This window comes from Chelonia mydas, chromosome 11 (assembly GCF_015237465.2).
Source record: "Chelonia mydas isolate rCheMyd1 chromosome 11, rCheMyd1.pri.v2, whole genome shotgun sequence".
Classification (NCBI taxonomy): domain Eukaryota; kingdom Metazoa; phylum Chordata; order Testudines; family Cheloniidae; genus Chelonia; species Chelonia mydas.
Window position 1 is genome coordinate 44,804,509 of NC_051251.2, and position 17,005 is coordinate 44,821,513.

The 17,005-nt window shown below is 40.6% G+C and overlaps 1 protein-coding gene across 8 annotated transcripts in view; it reads right to left on the reverse strand.

The window, feature by feature from the left end:
- The window catches only part of CCDC141 (coiled-coil domain containing 141), a 158,335-nt gene that overhangs the window by 81,055 nt on the left and 60,275 nt on the right, over positions 1-17,005 (reverse strand). For 6 of the 8 annotated variants that reach the window (XM_043524935.1, XM_037912984.2, XM_043524934.1 and 3 more), the window contains one exon: positions 2,118-2,312. The exons of 1 other annotated variant lie outside the window; for it this stretch is intronic. In XM_043524935.1, the coding sequence (XP_043380870.1) occupies positions 2,118-2,312 (195 nt within the window). Of the gene's footprint in view, positions 1-2,117; positions 2,313-9,246; positions 9,381-17,005 lie in introns of those variants that run through there. One more of the 8 variants, XM_043524936.1, reaches the window with a different exon arrangement.

Sequence of the window (17,005 nt, forward strand, 5' to 3'; positions counted from 1 at the left end):
CAAAATATAAATAACCATGGACAAAAGTCCTTTTTTAGTTCACTGTGCATTTATATGGATTTTTTTTTAACAGGGTGGATATAAATGTTATTGGAAATAGCCATCTTCTAAGGCTTCTGTAAACAATTTGTGGAAAAAATACAAAACTATGTTATCAAAAGGTTGTATCTATGGGCACCATAAAATAAACACATTTGTGTGTATACACACACACACATACACTCTCTCTCTTAAATGACATTTTGTATTTAAATAGTGCCTTTTAACCAAGAATGTTAAGCAAGAACAAGTATCGATGGATGAAGACCCAATGCCACTGTGAAGGTACTCATTTCTCCATCTGTGAAACGGGACCACAGAGAGAGACTGTATGTTTTCAAAAGTGGCACCAAAAATTGCCAGCGATGGAGAATCCATCACAGCACTTGCTAAGTGGTTAATGAACTCTGTTAAAAAATTGCACCTCATTTCCAGCTTGTACCTCATGTCTAGCTTCAGCTTCCAGTGACTGGATCTTATTATACGTTTGTCTGTGAGACTGAAGAGCCCTCTATTATCAAATTTCAGTTCCCCATGCAGATACTGTACTAATAGACTGTGATCAAGTGACCCCTTAATCTTCTCTTTGTTAAAATAAACAAACTGAGTTCCTTAAACCCAGGGCCAGCCAAAGGGTAGGTGATCAGGGCAGTCCCAGTGGATGCTAAATCAGCATCTGAGAGGGTGACACATTGCTCAGCTGCTTATTTATGTACTTATTTACCTATTTTATTTATGTGCTTGGCCAATCTGCATTCCAGCCTTCTTTTTATCCTCAGCTGGTGAATGTGCACGCATGTGTGGGCGTCTAACGTGGCTGGCAGAACAGCGAGGGACGGCCATGCGTAAGCCTTTTGCTAGAAGGCATGCTTTCTAATCCATCAATCATTATCATAACTCTTCTTGGAACCCTCTCCAATTTATCAACATCCTTCTTGAACTATGGACACAAGAAGTAGACATAGCATCCAGCAGTGGTCGCACTGCTGCCAAACACAGAGTAATGTAACCTCCCTACTTCTACTTGATATTCCCCTGTTTATTCATCCAAAGATCACATTCTGGCCAAAGAATTACACTGGGGACTCATGTTCAGCTGATTATACACCATGTCCCCCAAGTCTTTTTCAGAGTCAAGGTCTAGTGATTAGGGCACGAATCTTGGAATTGGTGAGACATGGATTCCCTTCACTTCCTCAGACTTCCTGTGTGACTGACCTTGGCAAGTCACTTAGCCTCTCCTTGTCTTAGTTCCCCTCTGTAAAATGGAGACAAATTACTTCCCCATCTCACAGGATGCTGTACAGATATACATTCAAGACTGTGAAGTGCTTTGAGATCTACTGATGCAGTGCGCTATATAAGAACCTGGTGGTCCTGGTTCCCAGGATGGATTCCCCCATCCTGTAAATATGGCGGTATTCTTTGTTCCTAAATGTGTGACTTTACATATGGCCATAATAAAACATATAGTTGTCTGCTTGCACCCAGCTTACCAAGCAACCCAAATCACTCTGTATCCATGACCTGTCCTTTTCATTATTTACCACTCTCCCAATCTTTGTGTAATCTGCAAACTTTATCAGTAGTGAATTAATATTTTCTCCCAGTTTATTGATAAAAGTATTAAATACAGCAGGGCCAAAACCTGATCCCTGTGGAACATACCTTTTCAATGGTGATTCCCCACTTACAATTACATTTTGAGACTTATCAGTTAGTCTTTAATCAGTTCAATCTGTGCCATCCTGATTTTCCATCATTCTAGTTTCTTAATCAGAATGTCATGTGGTACCAAGTCAAATACTCTACAGATATCTATGTATATTACAACAATGTTACCTTCATCAACCAAATCTCATTAAAAAAATCAAGTCAGTTTGTCAAGATCTATTTTCTATAAACCCATGATGATTGGCACTAATTATATTTTCCTCCTTTAATTCTTAATTGAGTCCCATATCAGCTATTCCATTATTGTGTCCATTAATTTGCACACTCCCTTGCATACCAGACTTCAAGAGCAAAGTAGCAGTCATACGATCAGATTATAATTATAGACTTGGCCTCTAACTAACCATGTTAGCAGCATTAAAGAAGTCATTGGCCTCTTGTAACAAGGTTTTCCTTTCTTCCATACGATGGCACAACTCTTCTTGCAACAGATTTATTTTCTGATTTGAAAGCTTCAGATGTTCCTTTTCTGCGTAGTCCTCTGAAAACAGAATCTTGAGTGCTTCTGCTTTTAATTTTTCCACAGTGGAATTCCATTCCTAGAAGGAAAAGTACTGATTTAATTAACTCCATGTATCTAAAATGATCCAAAGGAAACTGTTGCATAGTAACATATTACAGTTATTGGCAAATATACTGATTTAATTTTATATGAGTGAAGGTTATAGCCAACTAAAACAGAATTTCTCTCCAATGATTTCTGAGCAAAATGACTGCGTTAATGAATAAGAGTCTAGTGGCAAAATTGCCAGAGGATGGTCCCACAAGCAAAAGAAGTGTAGACTACCTACAGCATGCCCACTGGGCAAATTGGTCTGGATAAAATAAAAAGCAGCCCCAACCACACAGAAACCTGACTTGTTTTGATAATGAACACTTCTAATCCCTGCTCAGGGCCAGTTCAGACCACACTGCCATTGCAGGCTATTTGGGGGCCTAATCCCGCCAAAGACAAACTGAAATGTTGCCATAATGCTCGGTGTTCGCGCTTCAGTGCCACATGGTAGGGTGTATATTAACTATTTTTGCTGAGAGCTCTGTGATGAATGATCATTTGAGTCAGGATGCTACCCCATTTATCATGGCCTGGAAGGGACACATCACAGGTTCCTCTCCAATGGCCTCCGTCAACTATTGCCCCATTCCAACTCCACAAACACACATGCCAGTTTTATTCTTTAAACATAAAACTTAGGCAAAACATCCAAACAAAGAAGCTCCTCCACCCAACGTGGGTTACCGATCCCACGGCACAACCTTGTTTTCAATCCCCCTGCTGCAGGGCCTGCTGCCGAAGCCCATCTCTCCCCTGCCACTCCTCTATGAACTGGGCCACTTTCTGGGTTTTATAATCACTTTGAGCTCTTCTCCAGCTCTTCCTGAGAAGTAAACAGGGCTGGCAGGCCCCAGGCCGTCAAAGGGGCAGACCATCCTGTTACAAGCACTTTTCATCCATAGATCTCAAAGCACTTTGCAGAGTGAAGTAAGCGCTATCCCCATTTCACAGACAGGAAATCTTATTCTGAGGCACAGAGGTGTTAAGTGCCTTTCCCAAAGGTGCACAGCAAGTCCATAGCAGAACCAGGAATAGATGCTTGTTTGAGAAAGAAAGAAAGAAAGAAAGAAAGAAAGAAAGAAAGAAAGAAAGAAAGAAAGAAAGAAAGAAAGAAAGACGTTTGTGTAGACTGACAAATATTCTAAAGTGAGATACGACAAAGGAAAATGGGTTTTTCAGAAAATGCCGTGGTGCATACACATGGACAATAATGGCATTTGGCTCTGTTTTTTCCAAGGGTGCTCAAAAATGCTGGGAATTTGGCTCTCTTTCTAATCTGTATTTTATTTTTTTAGTGAAATAAGTGTTAGTGAAAGATGCTGTGTTGATAGGCTGTCAGGAATGATCTGATAATTTACAGAACAGTTATAATATAAGCAGCCCTAGCGTAAGCTTCTTCACGCTATCCCATTCCACTGCCTTAAACCTGTCCTTAAGGTACAGGGATGAGGAGTTTAGCCTGTGTACTTCCATTCATTCCTTGACCTCTTTTCTGAGACTGTCCATTGTTGTGGCAATGGCTTTGTGATAGAAACTTGTTCAAAGAGATCAGCAGCTAATTTTACATAGGCCATCGAATGGTGATGAAGGTAGTAACTTTCACTCACTACTGACTTGGGCTGGATTTGGACCAGCAACCAAGTGAAAGGCTTCCTCCAATCCCCTGAAATATCCAGTCCCCTTCTTACTTGTTTATAAAACGTCAAGCCTACTTAAGATAGATCGGTGTTGATAAATGCAAGGTAATTCACACTGAAAGGAGTATCTGAACTACTTATACACCTTACTGGATTCTAAATTAACTGGAACAACTTGGGAAACAGACCTGGGCATCATTGTGGACAGCTTAATAATGCTCAGTATGCAGCTGCAGCCAAAGATGCAAACAAAATGTTCAGAGGCATAAAGAATAGGATGGAAAATATGAATGAAATTTTATCATGTCACTGTATCCTCTCTCTTCGAATACTATATTTTGTTCTGCTCACCCTATCTCAATAAAAGCAGAGGGAGTTCAGAGATGGGTAACAAAAATAATTAGAAAAATATGGAGGGAAAATCCAGATAAAGAGAGAATGAAAAGATTGCGACAGTTTCGTTTACAGAAGGGACTAATATGAGGGGACACAACAAGTATATATAAAATAATCAATGGTAGAGAAGAAGCAAATTGGGTTCTCCTATTTACACTTTCTTATAAAACAAGAACAAGGTGACATTCAATGATAAATGGAATATTTTTACTTGGACAATTAGCTTGTTGTTCTCACTGCCACACGATATTATTGAGACCAAGAGTTTAGTGGGATTCAAAAAAAGACCACACATTTAAATGGATACAGAGTTACAAGGGATTTGGAAGGGGAAAAAAAAACATTTGTAAGAGATATGCGCTCTCATGCTTCACCAGCCTCTAACTGAGGGGATTAGAAAGAAACTTCTCTCTGGATAGGTTATCCCATTTCTACCCACTTTAGGGTTTCTTGCACCTTCCTCTGAAGCCATAGTAATGGCCTCAGAGACAGGACTGGACTTGCTTGATCCAGTATGTCAATTCCCATGTTCTTATATAACCAAAGTCCAAATGATACCTATACGTGGAAGAACCCATGTGGGGGACAGGAGTATTTGTAAAAAGAAACTTGCAGTGTGTGCAACAAACTCTGCAACTGGGGTGAGTGTTGTCTTCCCTTCCTCTACAGAAGAATCAGAAAGCTCAGCCCCAAGAACCTGAGATCTCAGGAAATCTGCTGAAGACATGGGTCATCTGCAGAGTGACCTTGTATCTCTGCATAGAATCTGGGGACCAGTGCCACCTAATCATAGAACACCCCTCCACAGCCTGCAGCTGACCCTTGGAAAAGTTCATACAACCATAGGTTGTATTAGTTTTACAGCGGAATGGTTGCTATTTTCTGAAGTGGGGAGGAAGACAAGGCACGTACATTACAACTGGTTGAAAATTTTCCAACAGAACATTTTGCTGTTGGAAAATGCAAGTTTGCTGACAGCAAAATGTCTGACAGAAACATGTCGATTTTTGATATTTTATTTAGAACAAAAGCCCCTCCCCCAGCATTAGATAATATCAAAACCTTCTGTTCAGACATTTTCAGAATGGAACATTTTTATTTTTTGTTTCAAAAATTGGAATTAAATGTTTTGATCAATTCCAAATGAATTATTTCCCCCAGAATTTCATTTTTCAGGAAATTTTGAAATGTTTGTTTTCATTTTGTTCTGAAACAGACAAAAATTTCCAGCTGAGGGAATGTCTCACTTAACAGAAAATCTGATTCCTGCTTTGCTGAAACATACATGCACCCTCTTCCCAGGTTTCCTCACTCCTGCAAACTTGTCCCCACAGCATGAGCTATAAGGGATAGCGTGCCGAAAGGGCAGTCCTCTCATCCATACAAGAACCCTCAGAGCACATTCTGGTCCTAAGTTGTTAGTGTCCAGTTTTGCCCTATAGGAGGACCACACACAAGCATCCCTGGCGCAAACTGAGCTCATTATTTTTAAATACACCCATTCTGTACCCTAGACAATATGGCTGTTTTTGGATTATTCATGTCCCTTTTCCATTTACATGTGCCACCAGGGAATTGTTTAAAATTGCACAATTCCCCCACCCTTCTCAGAAATACCATGCAAATAGTGCAGAACTTTGGACCCTAGAATTGGACCTTTTCAGGTCCCCAGACAAAAAAGAAAGGGATTAATATCTGGGGACAAAAGACAACAATCCATTCAATTTGCCTGCGATTGATATAAAATTGTATTGCAAAATCTGTTACTTGCTTTTTTTAAAAAAAGCTCTGTACAGGAAGCAATAACCTTTAGTATGTATATTTTACCAGTTAAGGGAACACTGAAATATATTCTCTAAAGTAAGACTTTTCTTTCATAAAATCATGACTTTGTCCCTCATCTCTAACTTCTGCTTGGCAAAAATGAGAATTTCAAGACTGACTACATTTTACTGTTCTTTGTACATTTCCTTTTTTATTTAAAGGAATTGTTTTTGTTTTACAAAACAGAAGGCACAGTCCCTGTGCGGATAGAGGGCACAGACCCTTACATATATTGCACTCTAATGGGTCTACTTGTATGAATAAATGCTGCAGGATTTGCTCCATAGGGCCGCTCCTGTGAGATACTCAATTCCACCAGCTCCCATCAACTGCAGGTACTGACTGCATTTTATGATGAGATCCTACATGACCTTTCATTTATACTTCAACATACTGATATCGGAATAGATAGTGTGAATTAATTTAGAAAACAACAATGAAATACATTCCTATGAAGCTAGGGTCCGTTAACAGGGCCTGCCCTAGTGGCATTAGTAAGGGTAAAGTGCCAAGAAAGTTCAGCAGCAGATGTTTTTGCTGATTTTGTAATGGAAGAAATAGTTAGATCTCAAAATAAAAATAAAATATTACTTTTGCAAGAACAAATGATATTTTCCTAATGCAATAGCATGGACTCTGCTTATGATTAGCTCAGATATGATAAACTCTACTTACAGAGAGGTGCAATGAATGTTCTAAATGGTTTCAGTGCATTGTGAAGGGTAAGTTACAACTCCAGCTAGTGAGGCTCTGATTATAAGGAAATGACTCCACTTACAGTGAAATGACTGCACTGTAACTGGCTTTCACTAGAACAACATTAATACATTTGCCTTCATTGTAGGTTGCCCAATATTCACCTTCTAGATGATTTTTAGGCAACAGTTGATTTATTTGAAGAACCACATTAAACGTGTGCCTCTTTTACACCTAAAACAGTTTATGCTTTAACCTTTCAGTCAAAATGAAAATGGCAATTTATTGCAATAATTAAACTTTTTAAAACAATTCCATACATATTACATCCCTGGACATTTTCTAAAGATATTAAATGTAGCTAGATCCATTTGATAGCTTATATGATTTTCTGACGACCAGGTTCCAGCTCATGCCAAGGTCCCCATCTCTCAACTGAACAATATATATGACAAATTGACAAATATATGGCTGGAATCAGTCTAGCTCATATCTGTGTTAGTATTGTTAAAATATGTATTAGAATTATAAAAATGAGTTTAGTGCTTAGATTTTACTGAAGGCTTGTGAGTTGCTGTATGCATTAATCTCACTTATAACAACACATGCACCCCACATTGTAAGGTAATATTTGAGCAGTTGTATTGTGAGCCTCTGATTGTGTGTAAATCACCGGACACAAGAGAGACATTATTTAAAGTGAAGGGAGGATCTTCCATAGAAGAAGAATGACCATACTGGGTCAGACCAAAGGTCCATCTAGCCCAGTATCCTGTCTTCCGACAGTGGCCAATGCCAGGTGCCCCGGGGGGAATGAACAGAACAGGTAATGTTAGACGGGGTGGGATCTGAGTTACTACAGAGAATTCTTTCCTGGGTATCTGGCTGGTGAATCTTGCTCATATGCTCAGGGTTCAGCTGATCACCATGTTTGGGGTCGGGAAGGAATTTTCCTCCAGGGCAGATTGGAAAAGGCCCTGGAGGTTTTTCGCCTTCCTCTGTAGCATGGGGCACGGGTCACTTGATGGAGGATTCTCTGCTCCTTGAAGTCTTTAAACCATGATTTGAGGACTTCAATAGCTCAGACATAGGTGAGAGGTTTACCGCAGGAATGTGTGGGTGAGATTCTGTGGCCTGCATTGTGCAGGAGGTCAGACTAGATAATCATAATGGTCCCTTCTGACCTTAATATCTATGAATCTAGGTAATCATCAAGTGATCCAGGTGTTATGCCTGTCCCAAAAGGAAAGGTCCACTGATACCAGACAGACTGTTGTGGAATGTTGCAACTGGAATTTCCCTATGTACTGTCAACAAGAGGACAAAAGACTTTTGTTATTCTGCCTTCTTCCCAATGAAGATGAGTCATGCAAGTGTACTTCTCCTATCGGCTGAGCTTGCAGCTCAGAGCACATGATAGGAGGGGAAATAAAACAATAAAGAACTAATTATCTCTCTTGGGCTTGGACTCTGGGAGGCAAAGTGTTTCTAGGTATAAGCAAGAGATCCCCAGCAGCTGAGCCTCGGTTAGCCCTAAAGGACACATATAGCTTGCTATAGAAGCATATATTATCTTTCAAAACTTAAGACTGTGATTCATGTATGTATCTATGTTTACCTGCTTTAACCTTGTAAATAACTCTCTGGTTTCCTTTAAATAGTTTATTATAGGATTGGCTACAAGCATTGTCCTTGGTGTGAGGTTTAAAGTACAACTGACTGGGGGTAACTGCCTGGTCCTTTGGGACTTGAAGTAACCTGAAGACTGCTGTGATTCTTGGTGTAAGGGATCATCTATCACAAAGACACACTCACCTGGGTGGTGAGATAGATCAGAGTACCCAAGAGACTGTCTGTGACTCCACGTTAAGGCTGTTATAGTGCCTGAGGAGTTTACACTTGATATTTGGTTGGTGAAATCTAAGTATAGCACTCACAGCTCATTTGGGGTTTGTACCCTGGTTCCTAACAGTCTGCCCTGAGGTTGGTACTCATGGTCTTGAGTCACTACAGGCAGCAGTACAGATCTCAACTAAAAATTCACTGCGTTTTCTTTACAGTCCCTACAGTGAGTTTCTGAAGCATTTATATGCTATTTTTAGTATGCAATTTTATAATTTTCTTTTTATAAGGAAAAGTGTATCAAGGGCATGGAAACTCAGTGGAGAAAATCCTGGTCAGTTCTGTCTGTTCTTCAGCCTTCTAAGTGTTAACGCTATAAAAGTCTGTCACTTGGCAATAAAATATTTCTGTTACTTGTCACCACCAGAAAGAACACAAAGCTTGCCATTATCTTGACTTTTCAGTTTGACAGAGATATGTGAATATCTCTGACCCATTAAAGACACATGGCACTGTATATACCTGTGCACAGTGTCTCCCCACAGGTCATGCCATTATTCTCATTTTTCTTCTCACAGTAGTAGCCTTTTAAACTGTAGCTTTCACTCTTCCATTTGGAAAGGAAATTGAGCTCCTTCTGGATCCCTTGATTGATTTTGTTCTTTTAAGAGGATTAGAGCTGATAGACAAGAACGTGAAATTATTTTGTTTTTTTAAGATAAAAGCCTCAAACTTTTTCTTCACAAAATGCTGTGGGTTTTCAAAACCATCTCACGTAATTGCCTGAAGTAAGTAGATACACCTACTGCTTCAGCTGAAGGAAAATATAAAAATCCCTAACGCCATGTCTATACGTACAGAGCTGCAGCTGTTCCGATGCAGCTGCGCCGCTGCAGCGTGTCTGGCGAAGATGTTCTCCCATCGGCATAATAAAACCACCTCTCTGCGTCTCCATCTGTCTACCACAGCAGCTCCTCTGGCAGCTGTACTGCCCCCGGCCTGCCCCCCCCCCCCAGCTGTGTCTTTGGCACAGCAGGAGGAGGACAGAGCCTCCCCACCCCTCCAGGTAACATGGGATGGATTTGGGGAGGGGACAGGGAGAGCGTGGGAGCCCCGGGCTTGGGGGTGAGGAGTCACGTGGGAAGGTCATGTGCCCCCCCTTAGCTGGTGGCTCCCGCACCTACCGGTAAGACATGGATTTTACTTGCACCTCTGGTCCTGCCCAAACAGAAGTTGGCAAATAGGTCTGTCCTAAACAAAGGACGGTGTGCTTGCCTTAATTTGCATTTAAGCAGTGAACAGAATCATCAAGCAAGAAGGGAAGGCAAAGAAAGTTCAAACAGGTTAAAAAATTCAGCAGGGAATATCCTTCCACATGGACTCTTGGTCCCCTGGATCTTAGCTGGAAATGCTTTTCAAGAGGGAGGACTGAAACTAAAAAGGAGAGACAAACACTCCCAGGAACCCCTCTCGCTCCCTTTTCCTGCCCATTACATTCACTGCACCTGAGGAAACAAAGGCAGCAGCTGTTGGATGCTCTGGGGGAGGTGTCCTGACCTAAAAAGAGTTTGGTCAGTGTAAGTCTGTTGAAAGCATGTGGTGAGAAAGCTTTTTGCTTTGAATTTAATGTAGTTTGTTAAGTTAGGCACTAGTAACCATTTTACCTTTATTTTTCTTGTAACCATTTTTTACTTTTATGACTCATTACTTGTACTCACTTAAAATCTCTCTCTTTGCAGTTAATAAACTTCATTTATTGCTTTATCTAATCCAGTGTGTTCACGCTGAAGTGTCTGAGTAACTCCATTTGGTATAACAAGTTGTGTGCATCTTATTCCCTTAAAGGAATAATGGCCTCAGTATATTTGTACAGTCTAGGAGAGGGCTGGGCAGTACAAGACGTATGTTTCTGGGGTGTGTTGGTAATATTGGTGATCATCCTGCAGTATAACCAAAGCTGGTAAGAGCCAGAGCATGGCTGATAGGCTGCAACACCCAGAGAGACATAGCTGGGAGTGACTTACATGCTGGTGGCTGCCTGGGAGCAGCCCAGGCTGGAGGCTACAGCAGCAGAGCATTCTAAAGGGCACCCCAGGATACAGGGCAGGGGTGACCCAGCTACTCATTAGTCTGGATTGTATCCTGGTTTGTCACAGACAGTGACAGAGTCTTGTCAACCTCTTTGGGCCTGTAAATATAATCTAAATACAACTATGCTAAGGTGCGTCAGAGAGTTTTTTAAGAGCAAATGAACTCTACACCACTCTTGCAGTGCTCCAGGATGGCCTACGCATAGTACTACTACATATAAATCATACTTGCATAGCTGGGGAGCTGAGGGACTGAAAACCCTTCCAAGAACTAAGGTCTCTACCACTAGAGCCAAAGGAGAAGTACTGATGTGCTTATTTTCAATAAGTACCATTATCTTCTCTGTAGGCCCACACAACATCACATACTTGTAAAGAGCCCAATCCTGCAAATACTTATTAGATAGCCCATGCATACTTCTCTCTTCCCCACCCACTGTAGGGGACCCTTTAAAGGGGCAATGCTCCTTTTCTTCCAGCTAGCTGGACAAAGACCTGCTGTATGGAAGGATGCAGGGAGCACATTTTACTCTTGAGTTGATGGAATGCTATGATTTTTACAGGAAGGTAACTAAGACAGACTAAGTTATTGGTGCCTTTTAAAGGACTATTCAGACATTCTCCAGTTAACCACAAAGCTACAGAAAGTACACTTATCTGGGTCTGATGTAACGTCCCCCTTACAGTATTTCTCCAACATGAACTGAAAGGATCTTCCCGCACCTTCCCCATATTATCTGACAGGAACTGGCATTTATGACAGTTCATACACTGACTTCTGTGGTGATAGAAACTACATTCTGAAGTTAATGCAGAACATTGACCATTTTTTAATTAGAACACAAGTTGGACACTAAAGAGAGTTCCAGAGGGGGAAGTAATTCTAACTATAGTTATAATGATTCCAGAAAAATTCAATTTTATTTTTTTTCATATTAGTAATGAGACTGCTTCCAGTTTATGTGCTGCAAAAACTGGTGCCAGCTTTTAACTGTGTAGAACATTAAAGAATCAGACACATAAAACAAACTGTTCATTAAAAGAAAGTAGAAGAATTTTGAAAAATTAATATAGTTGTTTTACTATTTGGAGACTTAGATAATTTCTGCTTTGAGATTTTTCAGCTTCAGAAATCATCTTTTTGTTTAAATTAGATGATATGCAGCAGTGCCTTAGTCTTATATAGTATTTTATAGCTTTCTTGGTTCATCTAGTTATCATCCCAGACAATGTGAGCTTGATTTACGAAAGCAATACTTTCTATGGGTGTTTTACAATTTCATTACGTATCACTGGTAAAGCAGTCATGATACATAATAAATGTTCAGTTCAAGCAACAGACTGGTCAGAGACTAGGAAAAGAATTGCACGTAGCAATAATTTTATCAGTTTGAAAACAACCCAGGTAACTCCAAAATACAAGGTGCCCAGCAAAGATAGCACATTTTTAATATAGTTTCTAAGCACGTGCTCCCAGCTGGAATTTACAACAATACAAGGTTCAATTCTGCCGTTCAAAAAAGCAAACTAATCTCTCTTTGAGCATCTTGTAGCAGGCTGTGCTCCAAAATAGTTCTCCTCAGGTATACTGCCATCCTCTCAAAAGTGCATTAGGCTGGATAGTTGTAGTACTTGAAAGTGTTGATATACATTAATGTTCTTTCAGTGTGAATGTAGACTTAATTCTTTTAGAGAAAAATGTTTGTTCTACAGAAAGCAGTGTGAAATTCTAGTGTTCTATTTTTCCATTACTCTGTTTTTTGGCTCAATGCTATTCAATATCTATATCAATGATTTGGAAGGAAATGCAAAAAAATTGCTTGATAAAGTTCACAGATGATACAAAAATTAGTGGAATGGTAAATGACGACAGGTCAATTAGAGACTGATCTGGATCCCTGCGCAAGCTGAACTCATTTGAATAAAATGTATTTCAATACAGCCAATTGCAAGTTCATACATCTAGGAACAAAGAATGTAGATCACATTTAGAAGGTGGAGGACTGCATTCAGTGAAGCAGTGACTCTGGACTTAGGGGTCATAATGGATATTATTTATGTCTATGCACTTGTGATACCATTAATGGAATAACGTGTTCAGTTCTGGCATTCACACTTTGAAAAAGATGTTGAAAAATTGAAAAGGGTTCAGAAAAGAGAGGCAAGAATTATTTGAAATAAGGAAAAGCTGCCTTAAAAAGCAAATGAGTTTCCTAAGTCTATCTAGCTTATCAAACATCAGGGTAAAAGGGATCTTGATCATGGTGTATAAGACACACACTGGGAAATTTCTGACAGTCGAGGGCTCCTCAGTCTAGTAGAAAAAGGCATCACCAAGATCTAATGGGCTGGAAGATGAAGCTGAACAAACTCAGACAAGAAATAGGGCAAAAAAATGTAAGGGGAACGCTGATGGTAATTAGCCATTACAATAACTCAAAGATATGATGGACTCTCCATTGCTTGACATTTTAAAATCAAGATTGAGTATCTTTTTGAGAAATAAACTGTAGCTCAACCACGAGATAAGGGACTGATGCAGGAATTACTTGGTGAAATTCTTTAGTATGTACTATGCAGCATGTCAGCAGACTAGAGGATCAGAATGATCCTTTCTGGTCTAAAAATCTATGAATATATGTAATTTTGCTTCTAGCTAAGTTCCGGGAAGTAAGACATGTTTTTCTGCAGAGATTTGAGCTTCCTGTAACACTTTCATAGAGACGTTTTATAAACATACATATTTTAAATTTGTAAAAGTACTAATAAAGGATACTTGATGAGGCAATACCCTGAATCTGCGAGTGTAACAGCTGGCAAACCAGGCAGAAGAGCCCGAACTGTAATGATGATGGAACCTAGCACAGCATTTGCTGTGAACTATACCAGAAATGATGATCAGACGTACATCTGGAACTGCTACAATGTAATGACCACCAAAATGTGATTTAGCATGAAGAAAGCTTTCTCCAGTAACAAACGTAATCAGAACAGAATTGCATGTACAGTGCAGAAATTTAAAATGTGGTGATCTCATCCAGGGAGAGCATCAGATTTTGGAGGCTGTCCTAAAAGCTGCAAAATATTGCAGATTCAAAATCCTGCAATTCAAGGTTGAGGCAATAGCTCTTCGGGGACATTTAAATAAGGGTTTAAAAGGTGGTAAAAAGGCTCATATTTAGGGTAACCATATTTCCCCGCCCTGCCCCCTCCCTGACTGTCACTGGTCACTTGAACCCTGCCAGCCCCCCACTTGAGGCTGTCGCTGGAACCCTGCCTGCCCCTCCTTCAACCCAGCCTCCCCACTGCACGGGGCTGACATCTCCACTTTCCCCCCTGCACGTTCCTCCACACCACACCACGCTTTTTTTTTTTCTTCTCCAAAAGTGGACATTTGTCCCATTTGCTCTTGCCAACTTGATCGGTTGGCAACAGCAAATGGGACAAATGCCCTCTTTTGCCAAAAAAGTCGGGATGGCTGGAACAGGGCTTAAAAAAGGGACTGTCCCGGCCAAAACGGGATGCATGGTCACCCTATACAGATTCATATATATGTGGGAAAGAGAGATGAAAGGGGAGGGCAGGAGCACGTTTCAGAAACTTTCCTGACAGAGAGAGAGAGAGAAAAAATTGTTTTTGAGAAGTCCATTGGAGCTGGCTTTCATCAAACTGAGTTATGGTGTGACTAGTGGATCCTGAGATACAGAAATGAGGCTGCTACATCATTAAAGGGACATCACTGCAGTTTGGAGACAAGAGATGATAACCTTATATCAGATGGAAGATTTCACAGAAGACTAGGGACTGGGAACTTACAGATGCAAGGACATGTTCCACTGTGGAGTCACCAACAGGGAGGTGCTGTAGAAGAAATTGGGCTACTGAATATCTTTCTGCTGATATTACTTAGTCTGAACTGGGAGCATCTCTGAACTTGGTATCAGCTTATGTTTCAGTGTGCTTCTGCCATCAAGGCAAAACACCAGTATGTCTAGTGATGACATTTACTATGAGCCTCTACCATTCTAACAAATTTTACAGAAACACTCATTTGAATACTCAAGCTGGAAATAAAATGTAGCAAAGTGTCAAATTTCTCTTTCCCACTGCTTGTAATATTATCAGCTTAGTACAATGAAAATGTAACAGATACACAGACCTGTAGCTCATCTTTCTGCAGTACATTTGCTGTGTGCAGCTAGCTTCTGTGTCTACATTTCACATCAGAAGCATGGCATATATTCCACAAGATCTACTCAGTGAACTTGATTTCCCTGAGCTAGAACATGCTGCTAACAATAACAGAAGGATAAAGGTAAGCTGCACCAAGTTATGACTCTGTACGGAAAGCTTCCAATGCTAATCAACACTCTAAAACAACATTATATGAAGAATGGGATACTGTGGGATGATTCAAACAAGCTGATTAGCTAATATATAGGGGAACAGTTATTTAGATAAGCAATAAATAAAATTATTTTATTCTGATAGTTCCTTGAGGCCCCAGCCATGGATCAGGGTCCACTGCTGTACAGACTGAAAATGCATACTTTATTATTTTTTAAAACATGGGTTATGGTATTTCTTCAACTGATATAGTAAATTGCAATAACAACTTCAGTGCAGTGAATTTCCCGGGCATTAATGACTAGCTGGGTTTAGTGAGCCTTGATGGCACTCCAAACCATCAACTTCTCCCAGCAGGTTATAATATTCCTTTGGAAAGGCCTTGTGACTCAATCATTATTGTTTAACCCCATCACTCCTAGTATTCACAGCACTGTGCATCCTGCAGCAGAATGTGGTGATATGCCATTAAGAACCAACATTTTCTAGGCAAAAAACCTGTGACTTCAAATAGGATATATGAGGCACTTGGGATGGCATTAGGAGTGCATTTTTCCCTGCTTACCTAGTAGCACTGAAGCAGTTAACTACAAATTATGGAAACAAATTGATGGTCTATTAACCATCAAGCTTAAAGAAGATATAACTCCAGCCATTCAGAAACCTGGTCAGTCTTCAATCACCCTGACATCTGCTGGGAGAGCAATATAGTAGTGCACAGAGAATCCAGAAAGTTTTTGGAGAGTGTTGAGGACAACTTCCTGGTACAAGTGCTGGAGGAACCAACTAGGGGCCATGCTCCTATTGACCTGCTGCTTACAAACAGGGAAGAATTGGTAGGGGAAGTAGAAGTGGTTGGCAACCTAGGCAGCAGTGACCATGAAATGGTTGAGTTCAGGATCCTCATAAAAGGAAAAAAGGAGAGTAGCAAAATACGGACCCTGGACCTCAGAAAAGCTGACTTTGACTCCCTTAGGGAACTGATGGGCAGGATCCCCTGGGAGGCTAATATGAGGGGGAAAGGAGTCCAGAGAGCTGGCTGTATTTTAAAGAAGCCTTATTGAGGGTGCAGGAACAAACCATCCCGATGTGCAGAAAGAATAGCAAATATGTCAGGCAACCAGCTTGGCCTAACAGTGAAATCTTCTGTGAGCTTAAACTCAAAAAGGAAGCTTACAAGAAGTGGAAATTTGAACAGATGACTAGGGAGGAGTATAAAAATATTGCTAGAGCATGCAGGGGAAGGCCAAGTCACAACTGGAGTTGTAGCTAGCAAGGGATGTGAAGGGTAACAAGAAGGGTTTCTACAGATATGTTAGTAACAAGAACGAGGTCAGGGAAAGTGTGGGACCCTTACTGAATGGGGGAGACAAACCATTGCCCATTATCTTTGAAAACTCATGGCGATCGGGGGAGGTCCTGGACAATTGGAAAAAGGCAAATATAGTACCCATATTTTTAAAAGGGAAGAAAGAGAATCTGGGGAACTACAGACCAGTCAGCCTCACTTCAGTCCCCAGCAAAATCATGGAGCATGTCCTCAAGGAATCCATTTTGAACCACTTGGAGGAGAGGAAGGTGATCAGGAACAGTCAACATGGATTCACCAAGGGCAAGTCATGCCTGACCAACCTGATTGCCTTCTATGATGAGATAACTGGCTCTGTGGATACGGGGAAAGTGGTGCATGTGATATATCTTGACTTTAGCAAAGCTTTTGATACGGTCTCCCACAGGATTCTTGCCAGCAAATTAAAGAAGTATGGATTGGATGAATGGACTATAAGGTGGATAGAAAGCTGGCTAGATTGTCGGGCTCAGTGGGAAGTGATCAACGACTCTAT